The 16,074-nt window shown below is 39.8% G+C and overlaps 1 protein-coding gene across 8 annotated transcripts in view; it reads right to left on the bottom strand.

Annotated features, from left to right (window-relative positions):
• ABLIM1 (actin binding LIM protein 1) overlaps positions 1-16,074 on the bottom strand; it is a 137,810-nt gene that overhangs the window by 16,399 nt on the left and 105,337 nt on the right. For 3 of the 8 annotated variants that reach the window (XM_050337197.1, XM_050337225.1, XM_050337218.1), the window contains 5 exons: positions 15,628-15,663; positions 14,221-14,350; positions 5,539-5,643; positions 3,198-3,245; positions 738-884 (listed from right to left, as the gene is read on the bottom strand). In XM_050337197.1, the coding sequence (XP_050193154.1) occupies positions 738-884; positions 3,198-3,245; positions 5,539-5,643; positions 14,221-14,350; positions 15,628-15,663 (466 nt within the window). Of the gene's footprint in view, positions 1-737; positions 885-3,197; positions 3,246-5,538; positions 5,644-11,801; positions 11,922-14,220; positions 14,351-15,627; positions 15,664-16,074 lie in introns of all 8 variants that reach the window. The other 5 variants (XM_050337164.1, XM_050337183.1, XM_050337174.1 and 2 more) reach the window with 3 other exon arrangements.

Here is a 16,074-nt window from a genome sequence, read left to right as displayed (position 1 = left end):
CTCTCCCAGCACTTCTCTGAAGATCCCATTGTGATGAAAGCCATACATTCCTTCACAGAAACCCAAAATGAGCAACACCTTAGTGCTTCAAACATGTCTTCATGAATGAACCAGGCTAGATAGCTTATTTTATGCTACAGGGGTAAATAAAAATTAACAGAGGAAAAAAACAAAGTAAAAAAAAACCTAAAATGATAATGCACATGAATTAAAGAAAAAAAAAGAGAGAGATGTTTAGTGCTACAACACAGAAGAAAAATACAAGGTCTGTAGAAACAATAACTCTGAAAACGAGGACTTATTTAGTCTGTTAATTGTTCCAATTCAGATGTTGTTTCTTGCCATGAAATTAGTCGTGTGGTTGGAAGCAATAATATTTTCTGTGGCATAATTGCTATTAGCTTAGGACTAAAAATTTAAATAGAATAACTGAAAGAAGTCAGGCTTGTGTGACACACCACATTTTTTTAGGCTACTACACTGGAGTTCACAAAATCTTCCTGTGGGTTAATCTGTGTGATCAGCTCCAAAGTCCTCTAGCAAAACCTCTTCTACTCAGCCAAATTCAATAGTTTCTGATTCAGACATTCAGCCGTCTCACCAGAACAGCTGCACTTCGTGGTGAACATCTGGAGTGGACACCACCTTCATTACCCGTTTTTTCAGCTCCACTATTAACCTGCTTTGGTTACCAGTACCTTTCAAGCCGCATCGTTGCACCGTTTGCTTTCGCATACCTATGGCAGCAAGGGAGGGAGGACCTGGCCAGTGGTCCGTCTCAATCTTTGGTATCTCGTTGGGTGCTGGTGCGTGAGCTGCTGGGAACTTGGAGGACTTGATGATATCCTCGGAGGACTTGCTCTGTGCTGCCAAGGCAGCTGCATCTAGATGGCAATCAGGGAACTTAGCTATGTAATAATCTGTATCAATCAATACAAAGGTCTTCCTTATTCTGGCAAAATTTTACTCTTGACAAGAAGTTAATTTTCAAAAGCAAACATTTTCATGTTTTGCTGTTCTAATTGCAATTTGAAGCAAGGCAATGCCTTTCTCTTGCCAATAGGTTGGAATCAAACCCTCCTCTCCTCCCACATTCCCACCCCCAAAATAACCCCAAATCAGTTTTGGATTTTACTAGGGTTTCACAGTGTAAGAATGATTAGTCAAGAGTGAAAAAATTCACCCTGAGACTATTTGCCAATATCTCCTAAGAACAGCTGATTATTAATAAAGATGAACTCAGACTTATGTACTGATCTGTCTTCCCTCTAGGGCAAGAAAACAAATAGTTCAGAGGAACAGTACTAATTTTAACACTACTGATGATAATTATTTCCTATATTTCTGTGAAAAGCTGCAAAGCAAACAAAAAATAGAAACCTGAAACAAATATATTTAACTAGGGGACTTTTTTTTTCTGCTGCATGCTCTTGCTTATAGCATGCAGTAGTAGTAAAAGCAGATGCGAACTTATTAATAAATACTCAACTGCATTCAGATCAACTTGGCAGGGAAAGGCACTTGCAATGCACTGAACCTCACCAATAAAACAGCTCAGCCATGGGCATCCACTTAAGATTCCATTCTAAGCCAAAGTCTCATAAAAGCATGTGAGGATGTGCATTATGGTTTTCACTTCTTGACGTAAAAAAGAAAAAAAAAATCCAATAGGATTCAGTTTACATTAAACACAGCCTTAACCACTTCTTAAGGTGCAAACTGTTAGCTCAAATCACCTTCGGTTATAAGAAGCTATTGTATCAGGAGCAAGGGTTTCTGGACTTTTTTTCCTTTTCTCTTTTTGGTTTAAAAACAGAAAGACATCTGTTAACGAAGTGATGCACTGTGCGCTCATCCACCACGTTCAGGGCAGTTTAGGAACATCAGTATTAGATATCATTGGTAATTCTGACCAGTTTATGACTGGGAAAACCTAAGCATAATTGCAGGCATGGAGGAAGCTGGTCAGAGTTTACAAAAGCATGACTTCAAACAGTACTTACGTATTAGAATTGGTGATGTCAGAGGTTAAACATTCACATGTTAATGGGAGGTGAGGAGATACATTAAAACCATAAAAATAAACAGAAACAATGTTAAGACTTTTTCCAAAATGAGCATATGGTTTGAAACTTAAAAAAAAAAAAAAAAAAGAAAGGAAAAAATCCTGATGCAATACCAGAGCAGTGTAAGTTGCAATTCCTGACTGCAGAATGGACTTCTGGGCTTTCCTACTCAGCTCAGTTCAATGGCTCTCAGGCAACTGTTCATCTAAACCCTGTAGTACCTGCCAATTTGCCACTTAACCCTAAATACACTTCACTGGATAAAAAGTCTGCAAAAGGATGCAAACTCAGAGTCTTTAAGAAGTGGAGTCATCTGTCTTTCACCACAGTAAATAAAAATCATCTCCTATGCACAATTTTGTGTTCACAGCAGGAGGGAAGAGTGAACACACCCCATTGTAACAGGACCTTGTCCTGCAGTACTAATGACAGGTGAGGCAGTGGCCTTCTGCCCTCATTGGCATTTCAGACTTGCTATAGCAACATCAGCACCAAGAAGCTTAGTTCACTAACACTGCCATCCAACTCAGAATCCAAACACCTGGAAAAACAAGTACAGTGTACTACCTGAGCTGTCTCACAGGGCCTGAGAATCAAATCAGTCCCTCTCAGTGGATAACTGTCACCTGTAATTCCTTCACTAATTAAAGATTCTTATTTGAAGCCACAGATTCATTCAGAATTCCAGTCTGATAACAGCATCTCAATCTTTGCTGTTTAGGTAAATTATACTGTGTCTGTTTGAAGTAAGGATATTGCAAGAATTGCCTGTCAGAGAAGAGTTTGTTGTTAATGCATTTTAACATGACCAGTACCTGTATTTTGAAAATATAAATTTAAAGAAGTGAAATACTGAAAGGCATCATAATGCTAAAGAAACAGCAAAATCCCAGCTAGTGGCAATTTTGCCATTAATATCCACATCAATCCAGATTAAACCATATGATCCAAACGAAACAACATGCTTTAAAATATAACCACTTGGCAGGACATGCAATAACAGCTGTTTCAAACTTTGACTACTAAACTCTTATGATTACAAAGTAAAAGCTGAATGCTTTTCACTAATCTGCACACCTTACAATTCAGTTGACATTCCAGTTTTGAAATAAAAAGGAAAAGATCATTTACCGTGCTGTTTGTAGATGGGCGGTTTCCTGTAAATGTTGACACCTTGATCTGTGATATTAAGACACAGAAAAAAAGGAATATGAAAACTACTTCAGTTGTAGGTAAAGGTAAATCCAGCACTAAAACAAAAGACAGACCAAATCAAGGACGTAAACAAGAAAAAGCCAGAAAGCTATTTCTAGTATTATACAAAATCAGATTACTTAAAGAAAAGAAAACATAAGAACAAGTGAAAAGTCAAAGACATGTGGTATGAAGTCCTTTGGAGCTGATTCTGCAACATGTAGATGCATCAAATCATGATTTTAAAGTGGAATAAAAGTTAGAGGAGAAATGTAAGCAGGCAAGACATTTCAATGGTGAAGATAGAAGCCATTTGGGGAAAACTACTCCAAATAACTTCTGGGGAAAATTGTGCTTCAGCTCAATTTTCTTTCCAGCTGACTGGCTGGATTGAGCAGAGGAGAATGCAGTGAGCCTACAATTCACTTCAAAATCCAGAGCACAAAATAGCTGCCTAGGACACTGTTTTGAACAGCCACACTTCAGTGAGTCAAAAGGGATGCTTTATGCAGTGTTAGCTGATATGCTACTGATTCTCAAACCACAAAGACAGATTTTATTACTTTTTTTGTGACTTTTTTTTTTGTGACTTTTTCATATAAGGCCCACCACATTGCATATCATCTACGTAAATCAGAATAAAAAAACTTCCCAGAACTCTAATGCAGTACTTCTACAGCATGTCTGAAAGATACCACATTTTTAAAAACAATAATCTAGGACAGGAACCATTTCGTTCTAAACTACCTTCCCACCCAAGCCAACACTTCATGTATTCAGCACAGCTACAAATACAAATGTTAATCCAAAATCAACGCTACAGTGAAAAAATGTGCCAAAGTCTCATTAGAAGACCAAAATGAGCCACTGGGAACTAGCAAATTAACATCAGAAACCCATTTTGCTACTTTGTTCTGCCTGAAAAAAGTTTTCAGTTACAACAGAATGAAAGATGAAAAGGAATTTCAGAAATACATGCGGTGTATCACAGATCCAATTAAAGCGCTACAGAAGACAACTCTGCCTTTGGCATTAGGGAAAGCTCACCCTAAAAATCTACTGAAACCGAGGCAAATTTTGCTCTGCAAAGCCCTACATCCTTAATTATGCAGGCAAAAGCATTGCACTCAAAGACACTGTGGTATCTCACTCCCGTGTGTGATCTGTTACGGCCGCTTGACCAGCAAATAGGTACAAACATCACCAGGGTAGTCATGCAGTGCTTTTGCGCACATCTACACCACGAAGCTGTGAGTGGGACAGGAGCACAGCTCCTTCTGTGGCTGCACCACTCTCCCACCGTGCTCGAGGTTATTTACAGCTGTTCATGCTTCAGCTGACACAAGTCCAAGTGAGCCAGGTTAGCTTAAGCGGTTAAACCAGCCAACCTTAGCCAGGCCAGGTCACGCTGGGACTGAAGGCAGTGAGCACAAACAGTTTATTTGCCAGATTGGAGGAATGGAGGAAGAGCAGTAACCTCTGGCAGTGGGGAGGGAGGGACGCTAGGCTGCAGGGGACCTGAAGAATAACTGGATATAATAAGGCTTTCAGGTAGCACTGATGCAGTCAGATGCACGTCCACAACCCTATGGGGACACAGCCTCATCCCATCAAAATCCAAGATAGATGATCTTCTCAGATGCTGGAATAACTGTGCTGCTCACTTCAAAACAGAGACTGCCTTTTATAGAGAGGACATCCCAAGGCATATATACACTTGTGGATCTGCAGGTACATCTGAGGACACCATGCCACTGCACAAAACAACTAAAGAAACATCCTCCCCTGCTTTAAAAAAAAAGGAACACTAAACTAGAACTGTTGGGTTCAAGATCGGAACAAGTCACAGCATTCTGAGTGAACAACATACGCAATGTTCATGCATAAAGGCTCACTGGCCACCTCTTTTCTGCATCAAGATTGGTCAATCAAAACCAACTCCTAGAATTAAAAGAGCTATGCTGGTGCTCAACTGGTGCAACTGGGAGAAAAATCAAGCCCTACATAGCTCCTATACAGCTCACAGGCCAAAACCAGACTCTGAAAACCAAGACATTCTAACAGCGAAACGCCCGACCAACAGAACAGGCGAAAATCCCAAGGAAGCCCCGTGTTTCTTAAGGCACTACTCCTCTCAGCAAGCCGAGAAGCAGTTCCAAACCCTGAGGGTGAAACCCATGGTAAACAGCGTGAAACGATGGAGACGAGACAGAAGTTACAAAGGCTACATTCTACACTGTGACAGGAACACCGAGACACGTACAGTGCCAGCTCCTACCTGGAACATGGAAATGTTTAGGGGCCTGAGCGTAAGTTGGAGTGAGAGGGCGACTGTCAGGCCGATAGGGGACAGGGGAGTTCCGACCGCTGGACGGCTCATTGCCTCCAATGAAAAAATGGAGAAAACAAAATGAGAAGAGGGAGAGCGATTAAAAAAAAATAAAATAAATTAAAAAAATAAAGAAAAAAAAAAGAAGCAAGCCCAATCACACCCAAACAAAACTGGTGGAATCAAAACTTCCAGGAAGAAAAGAAGTCGAACCAAAAATATAAATACAAACAATAAGGAGAACTGGTAGCCCTGGTGACTTTTTTTATCCCCCTGATATTCCTGCAGAGACAAAAATTCATGTTCAGGCTGGAGTTGAGGTTTGAGCAGCTCAGACTCATTCTGATGGCATGCAGGCAGGAGCTGTGTGCTCAGAGCTGGTGCTTAGATGGGCAGTGTGGAAAAGAAGAATGGAAGGTTACTTGGCAATCAATTTGTAGTATGGAGATTGATATTTGGAATTCAAAGGCACAAACATGGAGCACAGTATTTGATATGCAAACCGAAAGCAGATAGAAGCAGATGCTGGCAGTTACTACAGTTCACTAAACTGAAAGTGTACAGAAACTAGAAACAGAAAATAGCTGTTAGGTCACTTGGCCCATATCAAAAGGCATAACTGTTCATTACACACTCTTTCACTGGTTTAGGAAAATTCTGATATGCCAAAATAATTTGTAAAGCAGTGCAGCCCATCTGGTGGCTGCACCCACATCGCTGGTGCCCCTCCAAATCTCTGCCAATGCCAAACTGGGCTCTGATGACAATACTTCACCACTGCTGATTTAGCAAACCTGAATCTAACGCCTAAAAGCTTTAGTTCCATTTTGCACATGCTATTTGTTCCACTTGTGGGATTACTCTTACTGGGACTGCTTTGCCTCCTAACAATGCACCTCAGCAATCCAATGGCCCTGAGAGTTCCTATGTCTTGCCAGAGCAAGTTGCAGAACCATGCTGGTTGATCCCCAAGTATCAGGACTTAGCAGCCAGATATCCAAACACATGGCTGTGTGTGTACCTTAAAAAAATGCTACTGCTTTTTACACTGTGCCATTTTTCATACTAGGGACAACCATCCACATGGGTGCTTATTTTACATGAGTGGGGGTGATCACAATAGTGAAAAGTAGGGGAACATTGAGCCCCTTCCATTTTTCAAATATGCACAAGGGCTTAAAAAACCATAGGAAAGCTGATTAAGAAAAGAAAAATGGAGTAGGGGGGTGGTGAGAATGATAACAAGTACAGGAGAGCTATAAAACCCAAGAAAAAGGAAATTGCAGGCCTCCTTTCACCTACAGGTTCCCTATGTCCTGTTAGAAAACCCAAAACCTTGGACTCAGCCCATTTCTTGTTTATACATTTGGGGTGGGAGAAGAAAAAAAGTTTTCTTTACAATTTACACAAAAAAATCCTTTTACTTGAACAGTCATGTGCCAATCTAAAAGGCACCAAAAGGGAGAAGAAAATGCTCTTTAGAAATGTTGCTGAAAGAGATGTGCCACAGAGGCCTCTGCCAGTATACAAGTTAGCCCATCTGCATATACATGTTTTATAAATTACAAGCCCATTTCAGGGGGCTTGGTTGTACAAAATTTTTCCAGGAGAATGCATGTGCAAAATTCTATATTTACCACTTTGACATTTCAGCCCTAAAAGACATGATGTTCTTTCAACCACATGACTTGATAGTGGTTTTCTACTTCAGGGGCAGCGATGCTGAGCTTCTGTAACAGTAAGTGCTAGGTCTACCAACTCTGAAAAGCAGTATGAATGATTAATTAAAACCTTTTTGTCATATCTCAATCTATGGTCCTTTACTTACCAATTCCAATAGTGTGTTCTACTTCTCCAGCCTTTGAGATATTGTGATGGTGAAACGCCTCACTAGGTTAAGCTGATTTTACTTATGTTTGTACTGAGAAATTATGAGTCACTTTTCAGCAAAATCATTTTCTATAAGGGAAAAAAACCCCATCAATATTGATATAGTCTCAAGATATAGAGACATGCCTCTCCACCCTTCTGCTTCCATTAGCAATTAGTACACTCAATGAAAGAGAAGAAACAAAAGGGATTTATTGACCTGTGGACTTGTCACAACAGAGGAGTCACAAATACATTTTACCTGTTGGGAACTGGGAGTCAAAATGTGGGCATGTCCAATTTGCAAACCTAAAAATACAGGTAAGAAACCCTTCTTATACCCATCTCTGCTTCAACCAGACAACAACTTAGTAGCTCACACCCATAAATGTGTGCTGGCTAATCTTGTATCTGGGACGCAGATCATTTGTTTAGAGGGAACTGGTAATGCTGTATAATGCATCCAGTACCAGACAATTACTGTGGTACCATCCTGTAAAGCACATGATGCTTTACAGGTGTCTCTGCTGGCTTGTATTTCCTGGGGTTCCTGTGCGGTCTCTCTCTTCCGAATTACTCCTACCAGTAGTGACAAATAACTCTCCTTTACACTTTCTAGGATGGCAGACTCATTACCTCCAACCTCTGCAGGAGGGAATGGTTCATCTACTTAGCTTCTCATTAGACCATCCCTGAGGAGACCACACTCATAACGAGGCTTAAGTGCTTCAGATGCAGCTGTAAAATCACCCACAGTTTATGGAAGCAGTGCCAACATCAGCAGAATGTGCACATGCACACAGGCCAGCAGAGCTCCTGGCTGCCTGCACCTGCCTCCCAGGGCCTGCTTGCAGCTTTACATAAAAGTAGGGGCTCTGCATGCCCTGAATTTGGGTTCCTTGCTGTGCCTGCACAGGAAAATCTCTCTCTTACTGTCTCAGACATGCCATAACTACTGTTAACTCCCCAAAGCAACAAGAGCTCTCCAGTTCACCAACACCACAGAAAGAACTAGCTCCCATATTCAACATAAAGTTGAATATGTGTGTTTTTGTAGGTTGGGGGGTTGGAGGTTAAGAAATAACAGAATAAACTTAACATAAAAATCAACCCCTAGAGCACAGAAGCCTCAGAAGTGAAATTCAGAGGCTTTTCTTCTTTCTTTCATTCTCTTTGCTCCATCAGGTAGTTCTTGTTTTCTCAAGCTCAATTTGTTAACCATGTTGCCATAGCAGTCAGGAATATAACTGTTTGCCTGTACACTGCACAGTGTAATGCAGGTTCCTGCTGCCTTCTGAAGTGCTCTCCACTGGGCTCACTGTGTGATTCACTAGCTCAGTTCACAGAATCAGGACAGAAAACCCACAGGCAAACCAACACTGAGCCTTCTGTCAGCTTGCAGTCTAGTTGCTCTACTTCTCAATAAACATAGGAAAATAAGCTCAAAAGCTCAAAAGTCCTATCCAGATTTTGTCAAGTTGTCATTCATCATCCTGTCTGGATGTGTAGCTCTTATTTCACACACAAAACGGAAAATCATGGAGCAGCAAAAACTGCTGTTTTCCAGAGCAGAACTTTCAGCTGCATCCACAAAACCCTGGAAATGTGGTTATCATGTACAGAGAGCACATGATTTCAGAGACCTGCCTCAAGGAAGGAAGGCAGGAACCCGTGAAAACCGAGGCCCAAATTCACTACGAACGTGGGTAGATTCCTCATAGAAAGGGTTTGTGAGCAAAGGAATACACAATATTTTGGAGCTCTCTATATGGAAATCTTATGGGAGCTTTGCAATATACTTGAATGCCTTTGAAAAATTCTAGGCATGTGAGATGAAATCCTGGCTCTCAATAAGACTTTTGTCTCTGATTTCAGAAGGGTCAGGGTTTCTTTCATTTGTGGACTTGTTTTGATTCTTTCATAGCAAAGACAGTACAGTACTTTATTGAGACAAGACCAAATTCAATGGGGAGACCAAATCAGATTAGATGAAGTCTAAGCTGATGCATATTACACACTCTTCCAGCTTGTTCAACATGTATGTTCCATCAACAAACTCTCACTAAGACTTACTGAGGCATATTTAGTCCCTTTCACTCCTCCAGTTACTTGATTTGTGCCTTTAAGCCTTATGTTGTATGAAAACACACTGCAACTGGTCTAAATATCAACTTTTTGGGCTTGATTATACAAAATAACAGAAGTGTAATGTGTCATATGACACTTTAATTATCATTATGTCATTTGGAAACCATGCCCCTTTACCAAAGCAGTTTAGGCACGATCCATATTTTATGACTCTTAAAGGAAAAAAACCCTAAAACTATAGCTTTATGAAATCTTTCTTAAAAACTTACATCAAGTTCACCTTCTTGCTAAGAGTACAAGTGAGAAATGCAGACCAAGTAAAAAGGAGATCACATGATGCCTCTTTTTTGAATCACTGAAAATGTATCCATCACATCTAATTAACTCCAAACAGTGCTACTGTCCTCATTTCAGATATGTTTACAAGTTCTAATTCCTTATTAGACACAGAAATGTTATTCCAGAAAAAGGAATGCAGTTCTTCAAACTTTGAAAACAGACACCCAGAATTACCCAAAGCAATCCCTTAAAGGTAAAAATACCAGGGAGCTGCATTAGATACAGCCAGTGCCAGAATGATCTCCCTTTTCTGCTGCACTATGCTTCTTTCTCTCAACCAGCTATTTCAAGGCTGCTCTTTCAGTTCAGACAAGTGAATGACAAGACATGGGTACCTGCTACGTGCCCCTTCTCACATGTATGACATCCTTGGGTGGTGAACACTGTCACAATGACATGAACTTGAGCTTTCAGGAGCTTTGCCGAGTTATGACACAGAAATGATGCTCAGGCCTTCAGAGAATTGGGGATTCTTACAACATCTTCCATGGCATATCTGATAAAAACCATCCCCACTCCTTTGTCTACCGCACTTGCAATCCCACTTGGCCTTTTGTGCCAATAACTGAGATGACACCTGATCTGTACACCAGGTAATTCTTTGAAAACAATAAGCATGGATTTCCAATAGTTCTTCTCATTTATCTGTTGAAGAAACTATTTTCTCAACTGAAAAAGAATGAAAATGCCACTTGAAAGAGTGTGAGCATTAATTTTTATTTACAGCAAAGAAATGTTGAAATTGCAAGGACTATGAATTAACTGCATGCTGAAATGAGCACAGTATCTATTTTTAAGGGTCCCAATTTTTTTAAGTGAGGTATTTTTTAAAATAGTGACATAATAGGAAAGTGGACAGTGCAGATTAACAAAAATCATCTAAGAAAAGGCAAGAATAAAATTAGTAATGGCAATTTGAATGCCTAAAGACGTACGATGTTGAGATTTATTAGCATTTCTTGAAGGTTCATGGCAACAACTTTCCTGAAACTACTTTGGATTATCTCCAATTTATGATTAGCTACATTCATCAATGGTGGCAAATTAGAATCTGTGTTCAACTCAGCTGCCTCTTTTTGAGTTCTTGTAGGTGATATAAGCTGTGACCTTCTCCCCCAACAGAAGAGATGGCCCAGTCAGAGTGCTCCAGTAGAAATTAACATAAAACTACATTCACAGAAAGTAAGAAACAAAACTAAATCTTAATGAGCTAAAAATGAGTTCCTTGAAGGGATACAATAAAAGAACAATCTTCCTCCAAATCAAATAATGGGAAATAAAAGATTTAGAAAAAGATCAGTTCCTTAAATAATGTAAATCCTTGCAACGCTACTGCCTTTAGCAGAGCCTGCCAATTCACATGAGGTGAAGAGAGGCCCAGATTTTAATTTTACTTTGCTGGGCACTGATCATTGCCAATGTGGACAATAAAGATTAACTGCATTGTTGCCATTGTTATTTATATAATCTTTTTCTTCTCCATATTTTTGATGGCCTTGCTCTCGTTCAGGCAATAGTGTAATCAATTTTTCAATGCATGCTTTAAGAATGTGGAAGTAATAATTAAATTTGATATGCTAACCGCTGAAGTGATTGTTAGGTACTGCTTTAGAAAGAAGCTAAACTAGGCACGTACAGGTTCTAAACAGCACATGGCAATGGTTTTCTGTGTATTTCTACCAGGTAAATGCTTGGTGGCTCTTCAACTAGGGCCCTTAGAAATGACATATTTCCTCCAAAAAAAAGGACATTATGTCTATTCTATCGTAGTTCTAAGTGCGAACGGCACATTTCGAGGCATGCTCAGCTACACAGCCAACCACCACCTTAACGGAGATAACACCTTATTAGCTCTGCCAGGAGGCTAATAAATCTCCAGCCTGGAGGGTACTCCCTGGAGAGGCCTGGCTCCTTACCTTTGACATGGGGGATGAAGTGGTGTCGGAAGGGGGAGTTGGGGCGGGAGTCATGGTGAGAGGAGCTGAGACTGCTCGTGCGCAGGTATGACAAGCGCTGCACACCAGTAGGGAGCAGCTCTGCGGCAGCAGGGAGTCGGGGGGCAGAACACAATGAAAACAAAGAAAAACAATAAGAGAAAGGCAGGGAAGGAGGCTTCAGAGGAAAGGGAAAGAAAAAAGGCATTGAACAATTAGGATTCTGAAAAGAAGGAAGGAGAAAAACAAAAAAAAAGGTTAAAGACGTACCAAAGGGTTCATAAATGTTAGACAAAGTTACAGGAAGTATTAGAAGAGAGGCTTAGATTTGAACTGCATCACTAATTAAGCATAACATTACTGGCTTAATGAGCTTCTGATCTACGCCTTGTTACCTGAAAGTAGCTTGCTACCAGCATGCAAACATCACAAACATTGACGCTCAATTAGTTAAGAAAGCAGCTGGTTTGGAAAATGCCTGACCAAAAAATGTCAGCCAAGAGGCATGCAAGCTGTTTTCCATTGTTTTGAGACATTCCAAAAATGCTGCCAACATCAGCTAGGGCACTGCAGGAGGAAAAGGCTGCAAACTTTTTCAGAACTTGTAGCACTCAATTTTTGAAGAACCTTATGCTGACAACGTCAATACAGCAGTTCACTTCTCTCTCAAGGGCTAGCTGGGAGCAAAAGAGAAGTTATCTGGGGCCACTGGGTTTATTCAGACAGAAATTATTCTTGCAAATAACACGGTGAAAAGAAGTGCCATTAGGAGAAAAAAGGTAAATATACAAGTGCTATTATTCAACATGATTTTTTGTAGGAAAATAATTACTGTAGGAAAAATTATTGAAGTAGTGTTAGCGATTACCCCAAAGCAGGGTAGAAAACATCAAATGATGAATTTGACAGAATTGCTTCTGTGTCGTGTGAGGAACAGTAACAAATGAGCCGAAGATGAGAAGATCTGAACAGAGATAAGTTTGAACAAATATCTTCTCAGAAAATCCCTCAGGGTGTGGACTTTTGAAGATTTTACATTTGGATCCAAACTCTGGCTTGCACCCATCTGCCCATCACAAGAGTTACATCAACAGAGACTGCTTCTGGGGAAGGTCTTTGACTGAATACAGACAGTAAAACTCAATCACAGTAGAGTCTGGTATAGGGCCTGGATTTGTTCGTGTTTCTGATACAACTGATATAGATGGAAAAATCCCCTCAGAATCGTCAGAATCAAGAGACAGAAGTTTGCAGCTTTTTCACGCTTTCAAGTCTCTTTCAGTTTCAGTTATAACGTCATCTTAAAACACAGTCATGTTGTCAGCACCAAGTATCAGACACAATTTTGCTTCTGTCCCACCTCCCCTGGGTCCTGTAAATAAGGCATTCACTGACAGACACAATTGGCTGCTTTCAGCCCACCCCCACTAGGAAATGGCTGCAGCATTCAAGTTCCACAGTGGTGGCTCTATTATAAATCGTTAATTTTAAAAATGCAGCTCCTATTGCATATGGGCTTTTGGCATCCCAACTGTTCAGCTGTAATCACCAAGGAAGATGAAACCTTGCGATTGTATCACTTAATTTAAAAACAGATCACAAAGATTTAATTCATTACCATACACAATAAAATCAGTCTTGAAAAGTCTTCAATGAATAGCATTTAACGATACATTTTTATGCTGTTTGGGTGTGGATGAATAGTTCATTTTTATGTCTAGCTTTTATATACACAACTGGTAATTTTGAATGCACTGGGAACCTGAATGACCTGTACATTTTCTAGACTGCACACAGAACTCGTACATCACTGCTAAACCAGAAAGTGAAGTTTGTGTTTTCAAGTGTTCCCAGGCAATTGCCTATGGTTTTAAAAAAGATACCTTGTGAACCATGAGTCTGTGCTTTAAAAAATGACGAGCAATTTGGAACATATGGGTGTTTTGCTGCTGAATATGAGGTTCTATGGTGGCACCAAGCTTTAAGTGAATTTTTTAGGAGGGAGTAAACCTACATTACTGATTTCTGTATAGTCAAGACATAATTTTTGTTTCCACTATGTGATACTTTTTCCAAATTCTAGAATAAAGCTTATGATTCAATGCTGCAAATTTTTGCTTGCTTTCGGAAACATACAAATATTTAAAAAATAACTGATTGGAAACAAAACCAGAAGATACATATTTATGGCATAAGCAACACTCATTAGCCTAGTGCAAAAGACTACGACAGTCGAGAACAAAAAAAAAAAACCAGGTAGAAAACAGAGATATTAAAATATGCCACGATTTTTCAATCCTGAATTTTCACTCCTAAAAGAGACAAGTGCTTCACTGCCCCAGTAAGTGGCGTAATAAAGAAACAACAGTTTTACACATACTCCTACTGCAGTTGCCCTTACCTGGTCTGTGGAAATGCTGAGGGGAGCGTGACATGGTGGGTGTGTAGCTGTGACGACTGTACACGGGAGAATTGATGGAGCCCTGACTTGTAGACCTGTGGATCATGCGATCCCGAACATCCTGGTAACCCTGCAGAACAAAAAGCATTCACTAATAGATGTAAATGCACATCACAAACCTTTAGCAGCAGCTTAACTTCCATGGATCTGAAGGCATCAGCAGAAGCTACTGAAATAGCAACATCCCTTTAAACTTTCAACCTACTTCATTATTACTGTTCTTCCAGTGATCTGTTCCAAAGAGTCCAATCCATTTTTATAGTCAAGGACAGAGTTCAGTCTTGGAAGGTTCCAACTCCATGTGTAATTTCTGTTAAATTCTACATAATCCTAAATTTGCTCACATTCCCTGACTCCATTAGGGAGTCACTCCACTGTTCTGCACAAGACATATGAGCTTGCCTTCAGCTGGTTAACCTGGCAGCAAGAATTCAATAGCTACAGCACAGAGTTCTCTGGCTAAATTTACCCTGTGTCACAACTAGCCACATCAAGAGGTATTTACTATACAAATTAGATTCCCCTTGTATCAGAAAACATGACAGCTTCTTGTACAGCAAAATTCAATTTACTTGGTTTCCTGGGGAAAAAAGTCAACAAAAGAAAAGAAACAGAAAAAAAAAAAACATCTCAAAACAAACCCATCCCCCAAAAACCCCACGAAGCAAAACAAACTAGGACAAAAGGGAAAGGACTAATGTTAATGCATGAAGATCTACAAGAAATTTTATAGTCACTTTTTAAGCACGTAGCAATCAGTCCAACTTTTAAGTTGGAAAAAAGCAACACTCTCCACCCCCAAAATGATAATGCATAAGCAATAGTATCTATTGTATCCTGACAAATTACTTCCCAAATGTTTCATATATTCATTTCATTTCATTATGATGTTCAAATTAACTCCTATGCAAAAACAAATTAAACCATAGTTCTGTTTTCTTCAAGACAAAACTGCAAATGTTTCAGTAGCAATAACATGGGTTATCATTTAGTTGCTTAGAGTAGCATTTTATCTCATGTAAATCATCCAGCTCCCAGGATCTGAATCTGCCTGTGCCACAGGAAGGAGGAATGTACCAGAAGTGACGCCTGCTGGACAAAGGGCTCTGCTTTCCAAACAGCAATACAGAAGGAGCTGGCAGCTTCGTGTTTTGTACAATTTGTCAATAAGTGCTTAGTGTTTCCTCCTTAGAAATAATTTTTGTTAAGTTTCAACATCAAGAAAACACATCTATGTGGCAATCAGAGAGGAATCAGACTGATAACAAAACCAACACCTGGATTTGCTCATGTGAATAAGTGTAATCACAGTAAGAGACTGCCCCCAAGGGTTCCCACCAGACTTACTTCTGCAGAAGGGGTAGGTGATAATGTCCTTGGAGACTGCAAAGACATAAAAAATAGGGTTATGAAAAATCATTGCATACACTGGGCCAGAAAATGGTAATCTAAACATCGCTGCAGGTACTCTGATATATAGCAATGCAAAGTGGCAACGCAGAAATTACTGAGGCCATTCCAGCACTGGAACTTGCTTTTTCCACATTGTTCAGGAACTGGTCCATAAATCATTGAAGTTTAAAGTTTCTGGAAGAATCTTTATAAGCGTGATTAATTCAGTCAAGTATCATGCAAGATCATCTCAGCCATCTAATCATTGTGATAATTAAAACATAGCTGTGAAGATCAAAATCAGAAAGAGTTATTAATTTAATAACCATGCCTGTTATGAAGAAATCTTTAAAATGGAAATCAAAAGTAAATAAATTTATCTCAGAGCTTTGCATGGAAAAT

The sequence above is a fragment of the Myiozetetes cayanensis genome, unplaced genomic scaffold, assembly GCF_022539395.1.
Source record: "Myiozetetes cayanensis isolate MyiCay16 unplaced genomic scaffold, myiCay2020 scf10, whole genome shotgun sequence".
Classification (NCBI taxonomy): Eukaryota; Metazoa; Chordata; class Aves; order Passeriformes; family Tyrannidae; genus Myiozetetes; species Myiozetetes cayanensis.
The sequence above is the reverse complement of the archived record's forward strand: the minus strand, read 5'-3'. Positions and strand labels throughout refer to the sequence as shown.